General features: G+C 37.2%; 1 protein-coding gene across 2 annotated transcripts in view; it reads left to right on the top strand.

The window, feature by feature from the left end:
• AFF4 (ALF transcription elongation factor 4) overlaps positions 1-15,506 on the top strand; it is an 86,833-nt gene that overhangs the window by 30,279 nt on the left and 41,048 nt on the right. For both annotated transcript variants that reach the window (XM_045892542.3, XM_045892550.3), the window contains 2 exons: positions 779-823; positions 4,500-4,586. In XM_045892542.3, the coding sequence (XP_045748498.2) occupies positions 779-823; positions 4,500-4,586 (132 nt within the window). The remainder of the gene's footprint in view (positions 1-778; positions 824-4,499; positions 4,587-15,506) is intronic.

Below are 15,506 nucleotides of genomic sequence, written 5' to 3'. Positions count from 1 at the left end.
AATTTTAGAAGTAGTCTTTGTACTTTTCGTAGAAGTATGAAAATCACATAGTTCATAGCTTAAAACGGTTGTGGAAGGGGTCAAGGGTAGGTGAAATGGTGTTTTAAGAACATTTAGAAATTTTTCCTGTGGCCTTAGGAAACTCATTGTTCATGGCAGTTGTCATCTAATTACTCCTCTGAAGAGAATAGTGAAGTGGTTGTTTGTTCTTTCTTCAAACAACTTGATCCTTGGAGATAGACTTGAGTATAAACTCTAGCTCTCCAGTTCCTGACTGTGCTTTAGAATAAACAACTTTGCCGTGATTTAAGGAAACTGTGTAAAATGTCCATCATATTCCAGACAAGTATTCTTTCAATAATGCTGGTTTTATTCTGTTTGTTAGTTTATGTGAAGTAATGTATTTCAGTATCATGGTATATTTTGTATATAAATAAACTCAAATTTTTGACAAGTTGCTCCATCCGCAAAATAACATTTAAAAATTTATTTCTAATCTAAGTATAAGAAAGATAAGATTTTTCAAAACTTCTGATAAATACAAAGTTCTTCAAATCCTTGTACAGTTGGTGATTAAAATTTTTTAGAGCTTGAAAAATTTGCATTTAAGGAAATTTGTCAAAAGATTAATTAGTGTTGTGATTTAGAATAGTGGGATCATAAATAGGTCTTTAAATTTAATTTGTTTTCTAATAGTGTTGTTGAATCTGTGCAACAAATAATAAAAATCTAATGATAAATGACCCCAAATCTAATGTGTGTCTCTTTTCCTCTTAAGGCATCTGCTTCTGGTGACGTGAGCTGTGTGGATGAAATTCTTAAAGTAAGTTATTGTTTTAATACTTTGTCTTTTTTGTTTATGATCCTCTGCTATCTTCTTGCCCTCTTCCCCCCGATATTTCACAAAGGATCTGGGGCAGCAGATTGCTTACATGTGAAACCTCATTATGTCTGTAAAAAATAATTGACTCTGTTATGCCTATTTTCATACTTAGTTTCTGAGTCATTTGGTTTGTTAATAATTACCTGCACTCGAAGAACTGGTTTGGTTTGTTTTTCATTTTTAAGTAAAACAAATTCCCGTCATAATAGTTTGCCTTGAAAAGAGGAAGAAACCAAATGCAACAGTACTTTCTAAGGCTTATCAGTAATTACCAGTCAAACCGTTTCATTGAAGATAGCTTGCTTTCTAATTCATTTGTACCTACTGGTCAGTTCCTACAATGAAAGACCTCCTCCTAATACAGCTCACTTTGAGTGTTGGATGGAATATGTTTAAAACCAACACATGACCAAAATGTGCATTCCTTTTCTGGGAAAAGAAAAAGTTGTCAGTTGGAAAAAGAGAAGGTCTAGTGGATTAATGAGTGACAGTGAGTGCTCTTGGCTTAGTAGAGAAAAACTGTCTGTCATGTCTTACTTGTACTTTCTGCATAAGCTCCTGATTTTTTTGTGTCTGTACCTGCATCTCACCATGAATCCTCCTTCTGAGAGACTACTTGCATTGCTACTCCCACTCTATTCTCTCCTCCTTTCTTCAGCCCAGCACAGTCTCTCATTTGTCTCCGTCATGTTGCTGAAGCTGTTTCTCTAAGCTCATGGTCTTTCCCTTCACTGGGGGCTTCATTTGAGTTCTCTGCCCTTTCTGCTGTCCTCAAGAATTTTTAGTTTTTCATTCTAGAAACCTCATTCTTCCTTCCTTGCCTGTTATTATGCTTCACTGTTTTTATTTCCATCCACCTTTCTTATCTCTCGTTCTCTGCCTTTTGGGAACCTTGGCGTCTTCTCTTTTCAACATGGGTCTTTTTTCTAGCTTCTCCATTTTTTTCTGCTCCATATTGATTTTCCTCCATTGTTATGGCTTCACCTGTTAACTCTTCAGTCTTTCTCTCCTCCTTGGCCTCCTCTGAATTGTGGTTTATTCTCTTCCTTCGTAGCTATGTGTCCATTTGCGTTTCTCCCTGCTTCTTTAGACTGAACATATCCAAAGGCAGATTTATCAGACTTCCTTCTCTTAGTAGTACCACCATTCTCCTGTGCTTCTAAGTGTAAAATTCTAATTTTCTCTCATGTTCTGTTTAATCACAAAACGGCATGTACAGTTTGAATTTTCCTTGAAAATGCCACTCCTTTATTTCCATTTCTGCCACCTTGAGCTTCAAGAATTGCAATCTACCGTCCTCGCTTTGCTCATCTGTCTTCTGTATTGCTACCAGATTCTCTCTTAATCCATTGTCTTCATAAGTTAATTTCTGTCTTAGACATTTCAGTGGCTCTGTCTCTAATCCCCATAGAAAGAATAGTGTCCAAGTTCAACGTTCTAGACCTTTTTCACAGGCCGGTTCTAACCTCTCTCGCTATTGAACACCACTTTTGTCAAATTGGTTTCACTAAGCCATACGCTTTCTTGCTCTTTTACCTTTTTAAAGTAAACTTTCGTGAAATATGTTTCTCCTTTGTCTTTAGTCATATACAGATGGTTTTTTCTTAGAATCCCAGTGTAATCCTTCTTTCCCCTGTGTCAGACCATCAGATCACATAACTCTTTTGAATCTCACATAGCAAAAAAAAAGAATCTCATATAGCATATGCATTTTTCAGTTGCCATGTATATGAAAAGTGTAACAGAGCATTTATCTTTTCTCATTGAATCCTCAAAGATGCATGGCATTGTAATACCTGGTAGAATCTTAGATATTCTCACATTTGATGATCTCTTTGATGATACTGACCATTTAGTCTTCATTTTATATACATAGGGCTTGGCACATGGCCTTGGGTGTAATGGGTGCTCAGTCATTTAATGATGGAGTTAAATAGATTTTCTGTAGAAAGTACTTTGGTATTTGAGGTGTAAAATGCCAGCACTGAAAACCTAGAGTGCCTGAGTTTCTGTTTCCTTTCCCTGTATGCAGTGCATAAGGAACTGCAGGTCCAAATTGCCTTCATGTTTTCTTGATCTTTGTAGTCATACTATTTCTAGGAACTCCATCGTAAACTTAAAGAAGAAAATTTTAATCTAAAAATGATAACTGTTTCTTGTAAAAACAAGCAAGATTAATTCATGGTTTGCTAATGAAGCCCCTGTCATGTATCAAGCTCTTGGGATAACAGTGGTGATAATGATAGTGTTGCACCCTTTGAGCTGACATTCTTGCTGGATATTGGAAATAATCAACTATTTAATATTATTTCAGAAAGTGAAATGCTATTAAAAAATAAAGCATTGTAAGAAGATAAAGAGCAATTAACAGTGCAGGGGGCTGTTTTACAAAGTTCCAGTAGTAGAGACTGTACCAAGTGCCCAGGTCTTTTTCGAAACCCTTCTGTTGGTCTGTTGCCCAAACGTAGCCAGAGATTTTTTTTTTTTCATATATATTTTTTCATATACAAACATTTACTAGGACATAGACTATGATTTCTGTTTATCACTTACCAGTACGTTGTGGACAACATTCCATATCAGTAGTTAAATTCCTCATTTACTGTCTGCTTGGTGTTTCATTGTATGGCTATCTGGTAATTTAATTATTCTGTGCTGTTGGATATTTAGGTTGTTTCCATTTTTGAAGTGTAGGCCCCTTGAACATGTATCTTTACCTAACTGTGTGGGTATAGCTACAGAGTAAATTCCTAAAAGTTAAACCACCCTTATTGTATTTTCTCAGTCTACCTAATGGCTTACTTTGAACTTTGAAATAAAACACTCCTTCCTTATTCTAAATCTGATATCTTTCTTTCCCCTGCTTCTCTAACATACACATTGTGATCTTATCCAAATCTCCACTTGAACATAGTTGGCATGTGATTAAACAGAAGGCATTGAATGAAATCATACTTATGGCCCTGCCTGTCTGTCTTCCTTCTCGTGTGCTTTTGGTATCTCTCTTCTGGTTTCCTCCACCTGACCAAAACTTCCCATCAGCGAATGGGCTCTGCAGCCAGACTTCCTAGGATGAAATTTTGTGTCCATTTGTGTCCACAAATGTGTGGCCTTTAATAAATAACTTCTGTGCTTCAGTTTCATCCTACATAGAGTTAGGGTAATAATGGTATTTACCTCCTAATATCATTGTGAGTACTAAATAAGTAACAGACCTGTAAAACAGCACAGTATCTGGCCCATTAAAGGTACACAATAAATGTTAGCTCCTTTTCTTATTATTACCCGCCCCTCCCGCTCTCACAGCATGCTCTTCTTCAGTAACATTGTACTGTGTACCTTGTATTTGATTACAGGCTTATTTCTGTGATGATTCATAGGTTTCATCATCTTAGCTCCAAGCTCCCTGAAGCCAGGCAGTGGATATTATTTATCTTATTTCCTGCCCCATAGTGCCTTGCACACAATTGTGCTTAATTAATATTTATTGATTAAATATGTATACTTTTGGAAGGACCTATCATGAAACCAGCATTTATAATACAAATCTGGTTTTTAGCTATGTAATTTTTATCCTTGAACTGGTTGAAAACAAACTGTAATAATTACATTTCAGGAGATGACGCATTCATGGCCTCCCCCTCTAACGGCTATTCATACACCATGCAAAACAGAACCTTCCAAATTTCCTTTTCCAACTAAGGTAAGTAAATACATGTGTCTTTGATACTGTTAGAAAACTCTAAATGGCTTGACTAAAATCATATGAATTCAAAATTGTCTTGCCATTCTAGTGGGAGACAGACAATAAATATATAAGTTCAAATAGTGATCATTGCTATGAAGAAAACAAAACAAGATAATAGAATCAAGAGCGACTTGGATTAAGAGGTTCTTGAAAAAGCTTTGAAGGCAATCGGGAAGAGAATTAAAAAGCATCAGTGTTTCTTGCAAACTGTTCTAGGCTGCAGGTGGTAAGCGCTGCCAGGGGGTAAGGGCTTCTCACGCTCTTGCCTGAGGACCCCCCCCTTCCACTGGACATAGCAGGCCATACTGATGTGCTGTGGAAAGAGGTTCCTCAGACAACAGTTCCAAGTTCAACTACAATCAGCAGATGTGCTTTTCTTTTTTTTAACATTAATTTATATTTACATGAATAATAGAAGAATATATTCTCCTTGTGGAAGTTTGACCAGGACCTCTAATAATAGCCTTTCCCAGTGTTGCCTCTTCCATCTCACCAGAGCAACTTCCATGCATACCTTTGCAAGTCTTTTCACATGCTTTTGCAGACATACATATGTGATCATTATGCGTAAGCACTCTCTCTCTGAATTTATTTCTGCCCAGATTTATTGTTCTGGATTTTTAATCAGCAACAGGCCTTAGAGGTCATTCTGTGTTACTAAGTGTCATAGATTACATATACAGATATTTCGTTTCTTATATTTGCATCTATAGTATAAATGTATTTTAGTTGAATTATTTCCCTTTGGTATGTAAGTTGTTGCCAAGTTTTCATTTCCATAAACATTGCTTGTGTGGTATCTTTTTCATGCCTTCTTGTGTGCATATGAGTTTCTTTTGTGTAAAGTAAGAAGTAGAATTGTTGAGTACTGAGACGGTATGTTTAATATATATTCTCAAATTCCCTCTGTATCAGTTGTACCAGTCAGTACTCCCACTTATATTCCCTCTGATTCCTCGCATGCACGTCGCCATTTGTTATCTGAAGCACCAGTCTTTTGAGCGCAGAATGGCATTTCATTTCCCAGATTGCTAGTCAGGTTTGTCATCTCTACACATCGTCATCCGTGTGGTTTCTCTGTAGGTGAATTTACTCTGTAGGTGAATCTCTGCTCTTGGGGTTGCATCTTTCACCTAATGAGTTTCAGGAGGAGTTCTTTTTGTGTTGTTTTGTTTGAATTCTGGATTCTAATAGTTTCTTCTGTGTGCTACAAATACATTGCCCAGTGAGAGTCCTTTTAAGTATTACGGTCTGGGAGATTTTAATTTTGATGAATAAGTAGATCGTTCTCTTCTATGAAGCTTTTACTTTTCAATGTCTTGTTCAAGAAGCATTTTCCTTCCCCAGGATCATAAGCATACCCTCTTATTTTTTACCTTAATGTAATTGCAATTTTGTTTTCTATGCTTATCTTGAGCCCAGTTTATTTTTGTGAATAATGTGAGGTAGGCATGTAACTTTCTGCCTGTATGTGTGCCATCACCCTCTTTTCCTTCAGCCTTAATATGCACCTAGTAAATGTACAGTTGGAGTTTGGTAGGTGTATGCACCTGTGTAGCCACCAGCCCAGTCAAGAATTAGAATATTTCCGACACCGCCACAAGTCCCCTCATGTTTCTTTGCAGTCTGCCTCACCCCCACCACTGGCCCCTCATAATCACTGATCTGTTTTATGTCACCATAGGTTAAGTTGTGCTTTTTCTAGAATTTCATGTAAATGGAATCCATACAGTGTGTACTCCTTTTGTATATGTGTTTACCTTCTTTAGCTCAGCATCTGCTTTTGGAATTCTTCCATGTTCATGAATGTATTGGTAATTTGTTCTTTTTTATTCCTGAGTTCCTTTTTATTTGTGTTGTATGAAAATATCAGAATTTGTGTATCCATGTACCTGTTGATTAACATTTGGGTTTTTTCCAGATTTGGGCTATTAAGAAGAGAGTATCTATAAATATTCACTTACAAGCCTTTGTGTAGACTTAAGTTTTCTTTTTTCAAGGATAAATACTGGGCTATATGGTAAAAAGTAGAATTGCTCAGTCATATGTTGAATTCAGGTTAACTTGATACTAAACTAAAACTATTTTCCCAAGCGACTGTGTCATACTCCTGCCTCACTCCACTCCCATCTGTCAGCAATATATTATAGTTTGATTTGTTCTACATCCTCGTCTACATTTGGTATTGTCAGTCTTATTTAGTTTTAGCCATTTTCCTGGGCACGTAAAGGTTTTATCTCATACTGGCTTCAGTTTGTGATTCCCTGATGACTAATGATGTTGAACCTCTTCTTATGACCTTATTGACCATTCTTCTTTTTTGGATATCAGTTCAAATCTTATGACTCTTGTGTATTATGTCTGTGTAGTGGTGGCAGGACTAGGAGATGTTATTTGTAGTGTTCTCATCTTTGGTTTTGGTATCAGGGCAGCTCTGGCTCTTTAAGAGGAGCAGGGAAATGTTCTCTTCATTTCTGTTTTCTGAATTGTGGAATTTACTTTTAATTCTTCCTTGAATTTTTCTTTTTCTTTTTTTTTTTTAAATGTTTTATTTATTTATTCATGAAAGTCAGAGAGAGAGAGAGAGGCAGAGGCAGAGGGAGAAGCAGGCTCCCCGCCTAGCAGGGAGCCTGATGCGGGACTCGATCCCAGAACCCTGGGATCATGACCTGAGCCGAAGGCAGACGCTTAACCATCTGAGCCACCCAGGCGCCCCGAATTTTTCTTTTTTTAAAGATTTTTTTATTTATTTGAGAGAGCAAGAGACAGCAGGACAGAGCATGAGTGGGGGGAGAGGCAGAAAGAGAGGGAGAGGCAGACTCCCTGCTGAACACAGGGCTCCAACCCCGGGACCCTGGGTTCATGACCTGAGCCAAAGGCAGACACTTAACCAACTGACCCACCCAGGCACACCTTGAGTATTTTAATATACTTCAACAGTGATGCCATTTGGGCCCATAGTGTTCCTTATTGGAAGGTATTCAATTATAAATTCAAGGTTTTCATTAGATATAGAGCTACTCAGATTTGCTATTCCTTGTATCAATCTTGTAATTTGTTCATTTCATTTAAGTAGTCAAGTGTATTGGTATAGAGTTATTTATAATATAGATACTTTTAAAGTCTGTAGGACCTCTAGGAAAGTCATTTTTCCCCCTGATATTGGTGATTTGTATTTTCTCTTTTCATATTCTTTTATTAGTCTAGCTAGAGTTTGGTCAGTTTTTTGTTTGTTTGTTTTTTTTTAAGATATTTATTTATTTATTTATTTATTTATTTATTTATTTATTTATTTGACAGAGAGAGAGAGAGAGAGCGAGAGCAGGAACACAAGCAGGGGGAGCAGGAGAGGGAGAAGCAGGCTTCCTGCAAAGCAGGGAGCCCGATGCGGGGCTCAATCCCAGGACCCTGGGATCATGACCTGAGCCAAAGGCAGATGCTTAACGACTGAGCCACCCAGGAGCCCCGAGTTTTGTCAGTTTTATTGATCATTTCCAAAAACCATCTTTTAATTTTTTCAGTTTTCTCTTTCTTTGGTTTTTCCTTTATTGTGGTTGTTGTCTTCTTTCTACTTACTGTGGATTTCTTTTTTTTTTTAAGAATTTTATTTATTTATTTGACAGAGACACAGCGAGAGAGGGAACACAAGCAGGGGGAGTGGGAGAGGGAGAAGCAGGCTTCCCGCAGGGCAGGAAGCCCGATGCAGGGCTCGATCCCAGGACCCTGGGATCATGACCTGAGCCGAAGGCAGACGCTTAATGACTGAGCCACCCACGCGCACTACTTACTGTGGGTTTCATTTACTTTCTTTTAACTTCAGATGGAGGCTTAGGTCATTAATCGTAGACATTTCTTGTTTTCTGTATTTAAAACTATCAATTTCCCTCTGAGCTCTGTTTTAGGTATATCTCACAGATTGTGATATGTTGTGATTTTATTACCATTTAGTGTGTGCTATTTCCTTATTCCGTGTGTGACTTCTTCCTTGATCCTTGGAAGCATGTGGTTTCATTTTCAAATATTTGAGGATTTTCCACATATCATTTTATTACTGATTCTAATTTATTTATGTTCTTGTTAGAGAATATAAGCTATAATTTGTTTTTAAAAATTTAATGTTTTATGGCCAGTATATGAACTTTCTTGGTGACTGTTTCATGTACACTAGATAGAATATGTTCTTTTTTTTTTTAAGATTTTTTAAAGATTTTATTTATTGGGGCACTTGGGTGGCTCAGTCATTAAGCGTCTGCCTTCAGCTCAGGTCATGATCCTGGGGCCCTGGGATTGAGCCCCTCATCGGGCTCCCTGGTTGGTGGGAAGCTGCTTCTCCCTCTCCCACTCCCCCTATTTGTGTTCCCTCTCTCTGTCTCTCTCTCTGTCAAATAAATAAATAAAATCTTTAGGAAAAAAAGATTTTATTTATTTGAGACAGTGAGAGCGAGAGCGAGAGAGTGAGCACAAGAGGGGAGGAAGGTCTGAGGGAGGGGGAGAGGCAGACCCTCTGCTGAGCAGGGAGCCTGACGTGGGGCTCGATCCCAGGACCTCGAGATCATGACCCGAGCTGAAGGCAGATGCTTAACCGACTGAGCCACCAGAAGCCATAGAATATGTTCTGTATATATTAGATCAAGTTGGTCGAGAGTGATTAGTTGTCTACATTTTAACGGACTTTCTACTCTATCAACTAATGAGAGTGTTGACATCTGCACCTCTGTTGGTGGATTTGTCTGTTTCCTCTGTCAGTTTTGTCCACTTGGAGTTCAGGTATTTTGAAGTTTTGTTATTAGGTGTGTTTAGGATTGCACTGTCTTTTTGATAAATTGATTCCTCTTTTTTTTATTATGAGACGTCCATCTTTATATGTGGTATTAATGCTTATTCTGAAGTCTACTTTGTCTGATTTTCATGTAGTCACTCCAGCTTTCTTTTAATTTACTATTAACATGATTTAACATTTTCTTTTATTTTTAATCTTTTGGTGGCTTTATATTTAAAGTGAGTTTCTTTTAGGCAGCATATAATTTGGTCTTGGTTTTGCAGTTTGCCAATCTCTAGTATTTAATCTTGGGGTGTTTAAACCATTTTCTTTTAATGTAGTAATTGATATTGTAGGTTGTTTTTTGTTTGTTTGTTTGTTTGTTTGTTTTATATTGTAGGGTTTAAATGTACCATTTGTTATTTGTTTTCTATTTGTCCCAACAGTTCTTTCTTTCTTTGTTCCCTTTTTTGAGATTCTTTTGGATTTTAATAGTATACCTCTTTTTTTTTAATTGTAAAATTAAAGCTTGAGTTTATCAGAAGACTATGAGCATAAGCTCATAGTTCTGGCTTATGAATGCAGGTCCATTCATAATTTTTTTAGGTGACAGTTTTTTTTGAGATATAATATACACACCATACAGTTCCTTCATTTAAAATGTACAATTTACTGGTTTTTAGTATATTCATAGTTGTGTAACCATCACCACAATTATTTTGGAATATTTTATCACCACAAAAAGAAACCCTATACTATTTAGCAGTCGCCCTTCTATGTCCTCCAGCCCCCACCCTGGCCCCAAAGCAGTCACTCATCTGTATTATATCTCTATTGATTTGCCTATTCTGGACATTTCATATAAATCAAATCATACAATATGTGGTCTTTTTTGACTGGATCTTTTACATCTAGCATGATGTTTTAAAGGTTCATTCATGTTATGTTGTCAGTATTTTGTTCCATTTTATGGCTAAATATATCACATTTTGTTTATCTGTTTATCAGTTCATTGACATTTGGGTTGTTTTCAGTTTGGGGCTATTAGGAAAATTGCTACTGTCAACATTAGTGTAGAGACATGTTTTCAGTTCTCTTGGTTTGCTGGGTCATTTAGTAACTGTGGTTAATCTTTTGAGGAACTGCCTGATGGTTTTCCACAGTGTTTGCTTCATTTTATCTTCCCACCAGCAGTGCATGAGAGTTCTAGTTTCTTCAAATCATGGCCAAGTTGTTACCCTTCCTTGGGAATAAAGCTGTTTCAGAGGGTGTGAAGTGGTTTATCATTGTGGTTGGTTTTTTTTTTAAGATTTTATTTATTTATTTATTTGAGAGAGAGAATGAGAGAGAGAGAGCATGAGAGGGGGGAGGGTCAGAGAGAGAAGCAGACTCCTTGCCGAGCAGGGAGCCCGATGCGGGACTCGATCCTGGGACTCCAGGATCATGACCTGAGCCGAAGGCAGTCGCTTAACCAACTGAGCCACCCAGGCGCCCTATCATTGTGGTTTTGATATTAATTTCTCTGATGGCTAATGATGTTAAGAATCTTTTCATGGGCTCAGGGGCCTTTGAATATCTTATTTAGAGAGATACCTATCCAGATATTTTGCTGATTTTTAAATTGGGTTATTTGTCTTTTTATCATTAAGTTATAGTGTTTGTATATCTTATAGTCCCTTATCAGATGAATGATTTGCAAAAATTTTCTCCCATACTGTGAGTTGTCTTTTTTGCTTTTTTTTTTTTTTTTTTTAAGGTGCACGAGGTGGGAGAGGGGCAGAGAGAGAGGGAGAAGCATGCTCCCCGCTGAGCAGGAAGCCCTGACGCGGGGCTTGATCCCAGGACCCTGGGATCCTGACCTGAGTCGAAGGCAGTCATTTAACTGACTAAGCCACCCAGGTGCCCCTCTTTTTGCTTTCTTGATAGTATTTTTTAAGGTACACAAATCTTTAATTTTAATGAAGTCCAGTTTATTTTTTGTTGTTTGTGCTTTTGGTGTCATTTCTAAGAAACCATTGCACAATCCAAGGTAATGAGGATTTACATCTATATTTTCTTCATTGAGTTTTATAGTTTTAATTCTTACATTTAGGTCTTTGATCATTTTGAGTTAATTTTTGTATTTGCTGTGAGATAGGAGTCCAACTTCATTCTTTTGCATGTGCATACCCAGTTGTCCCTGCACCATTTGTTGAAAAGACTCTTCTTTTCCCACTGAATCTACTTCGTACCCTTGTTGAAATAAATTGACCATAAATGTGAGGGGTTTTTTGTCTATTTGAGAATATACAAATTCTTGTTTACTGATCTGTCTATCCTATGGCAGTGTCACATTGTCATGAGTACTATATAGTTTTGTAGTAAATGTTGAAATCGGGAAGTGTGTGTGTGTGTGTGTGTGTGTGGTTGCTCTAGGGTTTACAACATCACGTACCACAACTACTTTCAAGCAATACATCATTTCATGTATAGGTTAATTGCCTTGCAACAGTTTCACTTCCGTGTTTTTGTTCTTTCTGCTTTTATCATACATGTTTCTTATCTATATGTTATAAACCTCACAATACATTATTATTTCTTACATTTTAAACAGTCAAGTATGTTATTTTAAGTAACTTTATTGAGGATTAATTATATTCATAAACAGAACATATTTTAAGTTTAAATTTTATTTTTTGACTTATGTGTAAACCTGTGAAACGCATCATGACAGTCAGTACACTTAACATATCAATTACTCCCAAATGTTTCTCTCTCTTTTTTTTTTTTTTTAAAGATTTTATTTATTTATTCATGAGAGACAGAGAGAGAGTGAGGCAGAGGGAGAAGCAGGCTCCCAAGGAGCAGAGAGCCCGACGCGGGACTCGATCCCAGGACCCTGGGATCATGACCTGAGCCGAAGGCAGACGCTTAACCGTCTGAGCCACCCAGGCGCCCCAAATGTTTCTCTTAAAACATTTTTTTTTCAGGGTGGGTGCCTGGGTGGCTCAGTCGGTTAAGCATCTGACTTCAGCTCAGGTCATGATCCCAGGGTCCTGGGATAGAGCCCTGTGTGGGGCTCCATGCTCAGCGGGGAGTCTGCTTGTCCCTCTGCCCCTGCCCTCACTTGTGCTTTTTTTTTCTCTCTCTTTCTCTCAAATAAATAATATCTTAAATTTTTTTTAAAAATTCCAGTGTAATTAACATAGCATGCCATACTAGTTTCAGGTGTACAATACAGGGATTCACCAATTCTGTACATTACTCAGTGCTCATCATAGTAAGTATACATACTCAAACCCTTTCACCTATTTCACCCATCCCCCCCCCCGTAACCATCTGTTCTCTTTATTTCAGAGTCTCAGGTTTTTTTGTTTATCCCTTTCTTCTTTGTTCATTTGTTTTCTTAAATTCTGCATATGAATGAAATCATACGGTACTTTGTTTTTCTCAGACTGACTTCATTTAGCATTATACTCTCTAGATCCATCCGTGTTGTTGCAAATGGCAAGATTTTATTCTTTTTTATGGCTGAGTAATATTCCATTGTGTGTGTGTTTGTGTGTGTGTATATATATATACACACACACACAAACACACACCACATCTTCTTCTTCCATTCATCTATTGATAGGCACTTGGATTGCTTCCATAATTTGGCTACGGCAGATAATGCTGTAGTACACGTAGGGGTGCTTGTATCTTTTTGAACTAGTATTTTCGTATTCTTTGGGTGAATACCCAGTAGTGCGATTACCAGAACATAGGGTAGTTCTATTTTTAATTTTTTGAGGAAACTCCATACTGTTTTCCACAGTTGTTGCATCGCTTGTGTTCCCACCAACAGTGAATGAGGGTTTTTTCCCTCCATATCTTTGCCAGCACTTGTTGTTTCTTGTGTTTTTGATTTTAGCCATTCTGACAGGTGTGAGGTGAGATCTCATTGTGGTTTTGATTCGCATTTCCTTGATGATGAGTAATGTTGAGCATCTTTTCATGTGTCTGAGGGCCAATTGTATGTCTTCTTTGAAGAAATGTATGTTCTTGTCTTTTGTCCACTTTTTAATTAGATTATTTGCTTTTTGGTGTTATGTTGTATAAGTTCTTTATATATTTTAGATACTAACCCTTATTGGATATATCATTTGTACATATCTTCTCACATTCATTAGGTTGTCTTTTTGTTTTATTGATTGTTTTCTTTGCTGTGCAGGAGCTTTTTATTTTGATATAGTCCCAACAGCTTATTTTTCCTTTGTTTTCCTTGCCTTAAGAGACATATTTAGAAAAGTTTTGCTATAGCAAGTGTCAGAGAAATTACTGCCTGTGCTCTCTTCTAGGATTTTTATGGTTCCAGGTCTCACATTTAGGGCTTTTATCCAATTTGAAGTTATTTTTGTATATAAAATAAATATGGTGTGAAAGTGGTCTAGTTTCATTCTTTTGCATTGGTTTTCCCAAACCATTTCTTGACGAGCTTTTTCCCATTGCATATTCTTTTTTTTTTTTTTTTTTAAGATTTACTTACTTATTCTAGAGAGAAAGAAAGAATGTGTGTGCAAGTGGGGGGAGGGGCAGAGGGAAAGGATCTCAAGCAGACTCCCTGCTGAGTGCAGCGCCTGATGTGGGGCACAACCCCACAACCCATGAGATCATGACCTGAACTGAAACCAAGAGAGTCAGACACCCAACTGACTGAGCCACCCAGGCGCCCCCCCTTTGCATATTCTTGCACCCTTTGCTATAGATTAATTGACCATATAATCATGGGTTTGTTTCTGGGTTCTCTTTTTTCTTCCATTGATCTGTATGTCTTCTTTTGTGCCAGTGCCATACTGTTTTGATTACTACAGCTTTGTGTAGCATATCTTGAAATCTGGGATTTTGATACCTCCAGTTTTGTTCTTTTTTAAGATTGCCATTTGGGGTCTTTTGTAGTTCCATATAAATTTTAGAGTATTTGTTCTAGTTATGTGAAAAATGCTATTGGTATTTTGATAGGGATTGCATTAAATCTGTACATTGCTTTCCATAGTATGGACATTTTAACAATATTTGTTCTCCTAATTCCATGAGCATGGAGTTTCTTTCCATTTGTTGGTGTTGTCTTCAGTTTCTTTCATCAGCATTTTGTAGTTTCAGAGTACAGATCTTTTACCTCCTTGGTTAAATATATTCTCAGGTATTTTATTATTTATGGTGCAATTGTAAATGGGGTTGTTTTCTTTATTTTTCCTTCTGCTATTTCATTACTAGTGTATAGAAATGCAACAGGTTTCTGTATCTTGCTTTTATATCCTGCAATCTTATTGAATTCATTTATTAGTCCTAGCTTTTTGGTGGAATCTTTTACAATTTTCTATATATGGTATCATGTCATCTGCAAATAGTGAAAGTTTGACTTCTTCCTTACCAATTTGGGTATCTTTTATTTCTTTTTTTTTGTCTGATCGCTGTGGCTAGGACTTGCAGTATACTGTGTTGAATAAAAGTGGTAAGAGTAGACATCCTTGTCTTGTTCATGATCTTAGGGGGAAAGCTTTCAGTTTTTCCCATTGAGGATGATGTTCACTGTGGGTTTTTCATATATGGCCTTTATTATGTTGAGGTATGTTCCCCCTAAACCTGGATGTTGTAATTTGTCAGATGCTTTTTCTGCATCTTTTGAAATGTTCATATGGTTTTTGTCCTTTCTCTTGTTGATGTACCCCAGATGTTTCCTTATGATCCTTTATAATGTCTTCCTGTAGTCTCTGCCCTTCCCATCCCTAGGCAACTACTAATCTGATTTCTGTCACTATACATTAGTTTGCATTTTTGAGAATCATGTGTAAATGGAATGATAATACATATATTCTTTTTGGTCTGGTTTCTTTAACTCAGCACAATTACTATTTTTTTTTAAGATTTTATTTATTTGAGAGAGAGAGCATGAGCTATGAAGGGAGAGGGGAAGCAGACTCTCCTCCTCCCACCACCCCAAGCAGGGAGCCCCATGTGGGGTTAGATCCCTGGACCCTGAGGTCATGATCTGAACTCAACCAACTGAGCTCAGCACAGTTATTTTGAGATTCATCCATATTGTCGAATGTATAAACCATTCTTACAGCTAAGTAGTATTCATAGTTATACCACAG

Source organism: Mirounga angustirostris, unplaced genomic scaffold (genome assembly GCF_029215605.1).
Source record: "Mirounga angustirostris isolate CCGP_5_RB_7025 unplaced genomic scaffold, mMirAng1.0.hap1 SCAF_7, whole genome shotgun sequence".
NCBI lineage: Eukaryota > Metazoa > Chordata > Mammalia > Carnivora > Phocidae > Mirounga > Mirounga angustirostris.
The sequence above is the reverse complement of the archived record's forward strand: the minus strand, read 5'-3'. Positions and strand labels throughout refer to the sequence as shown.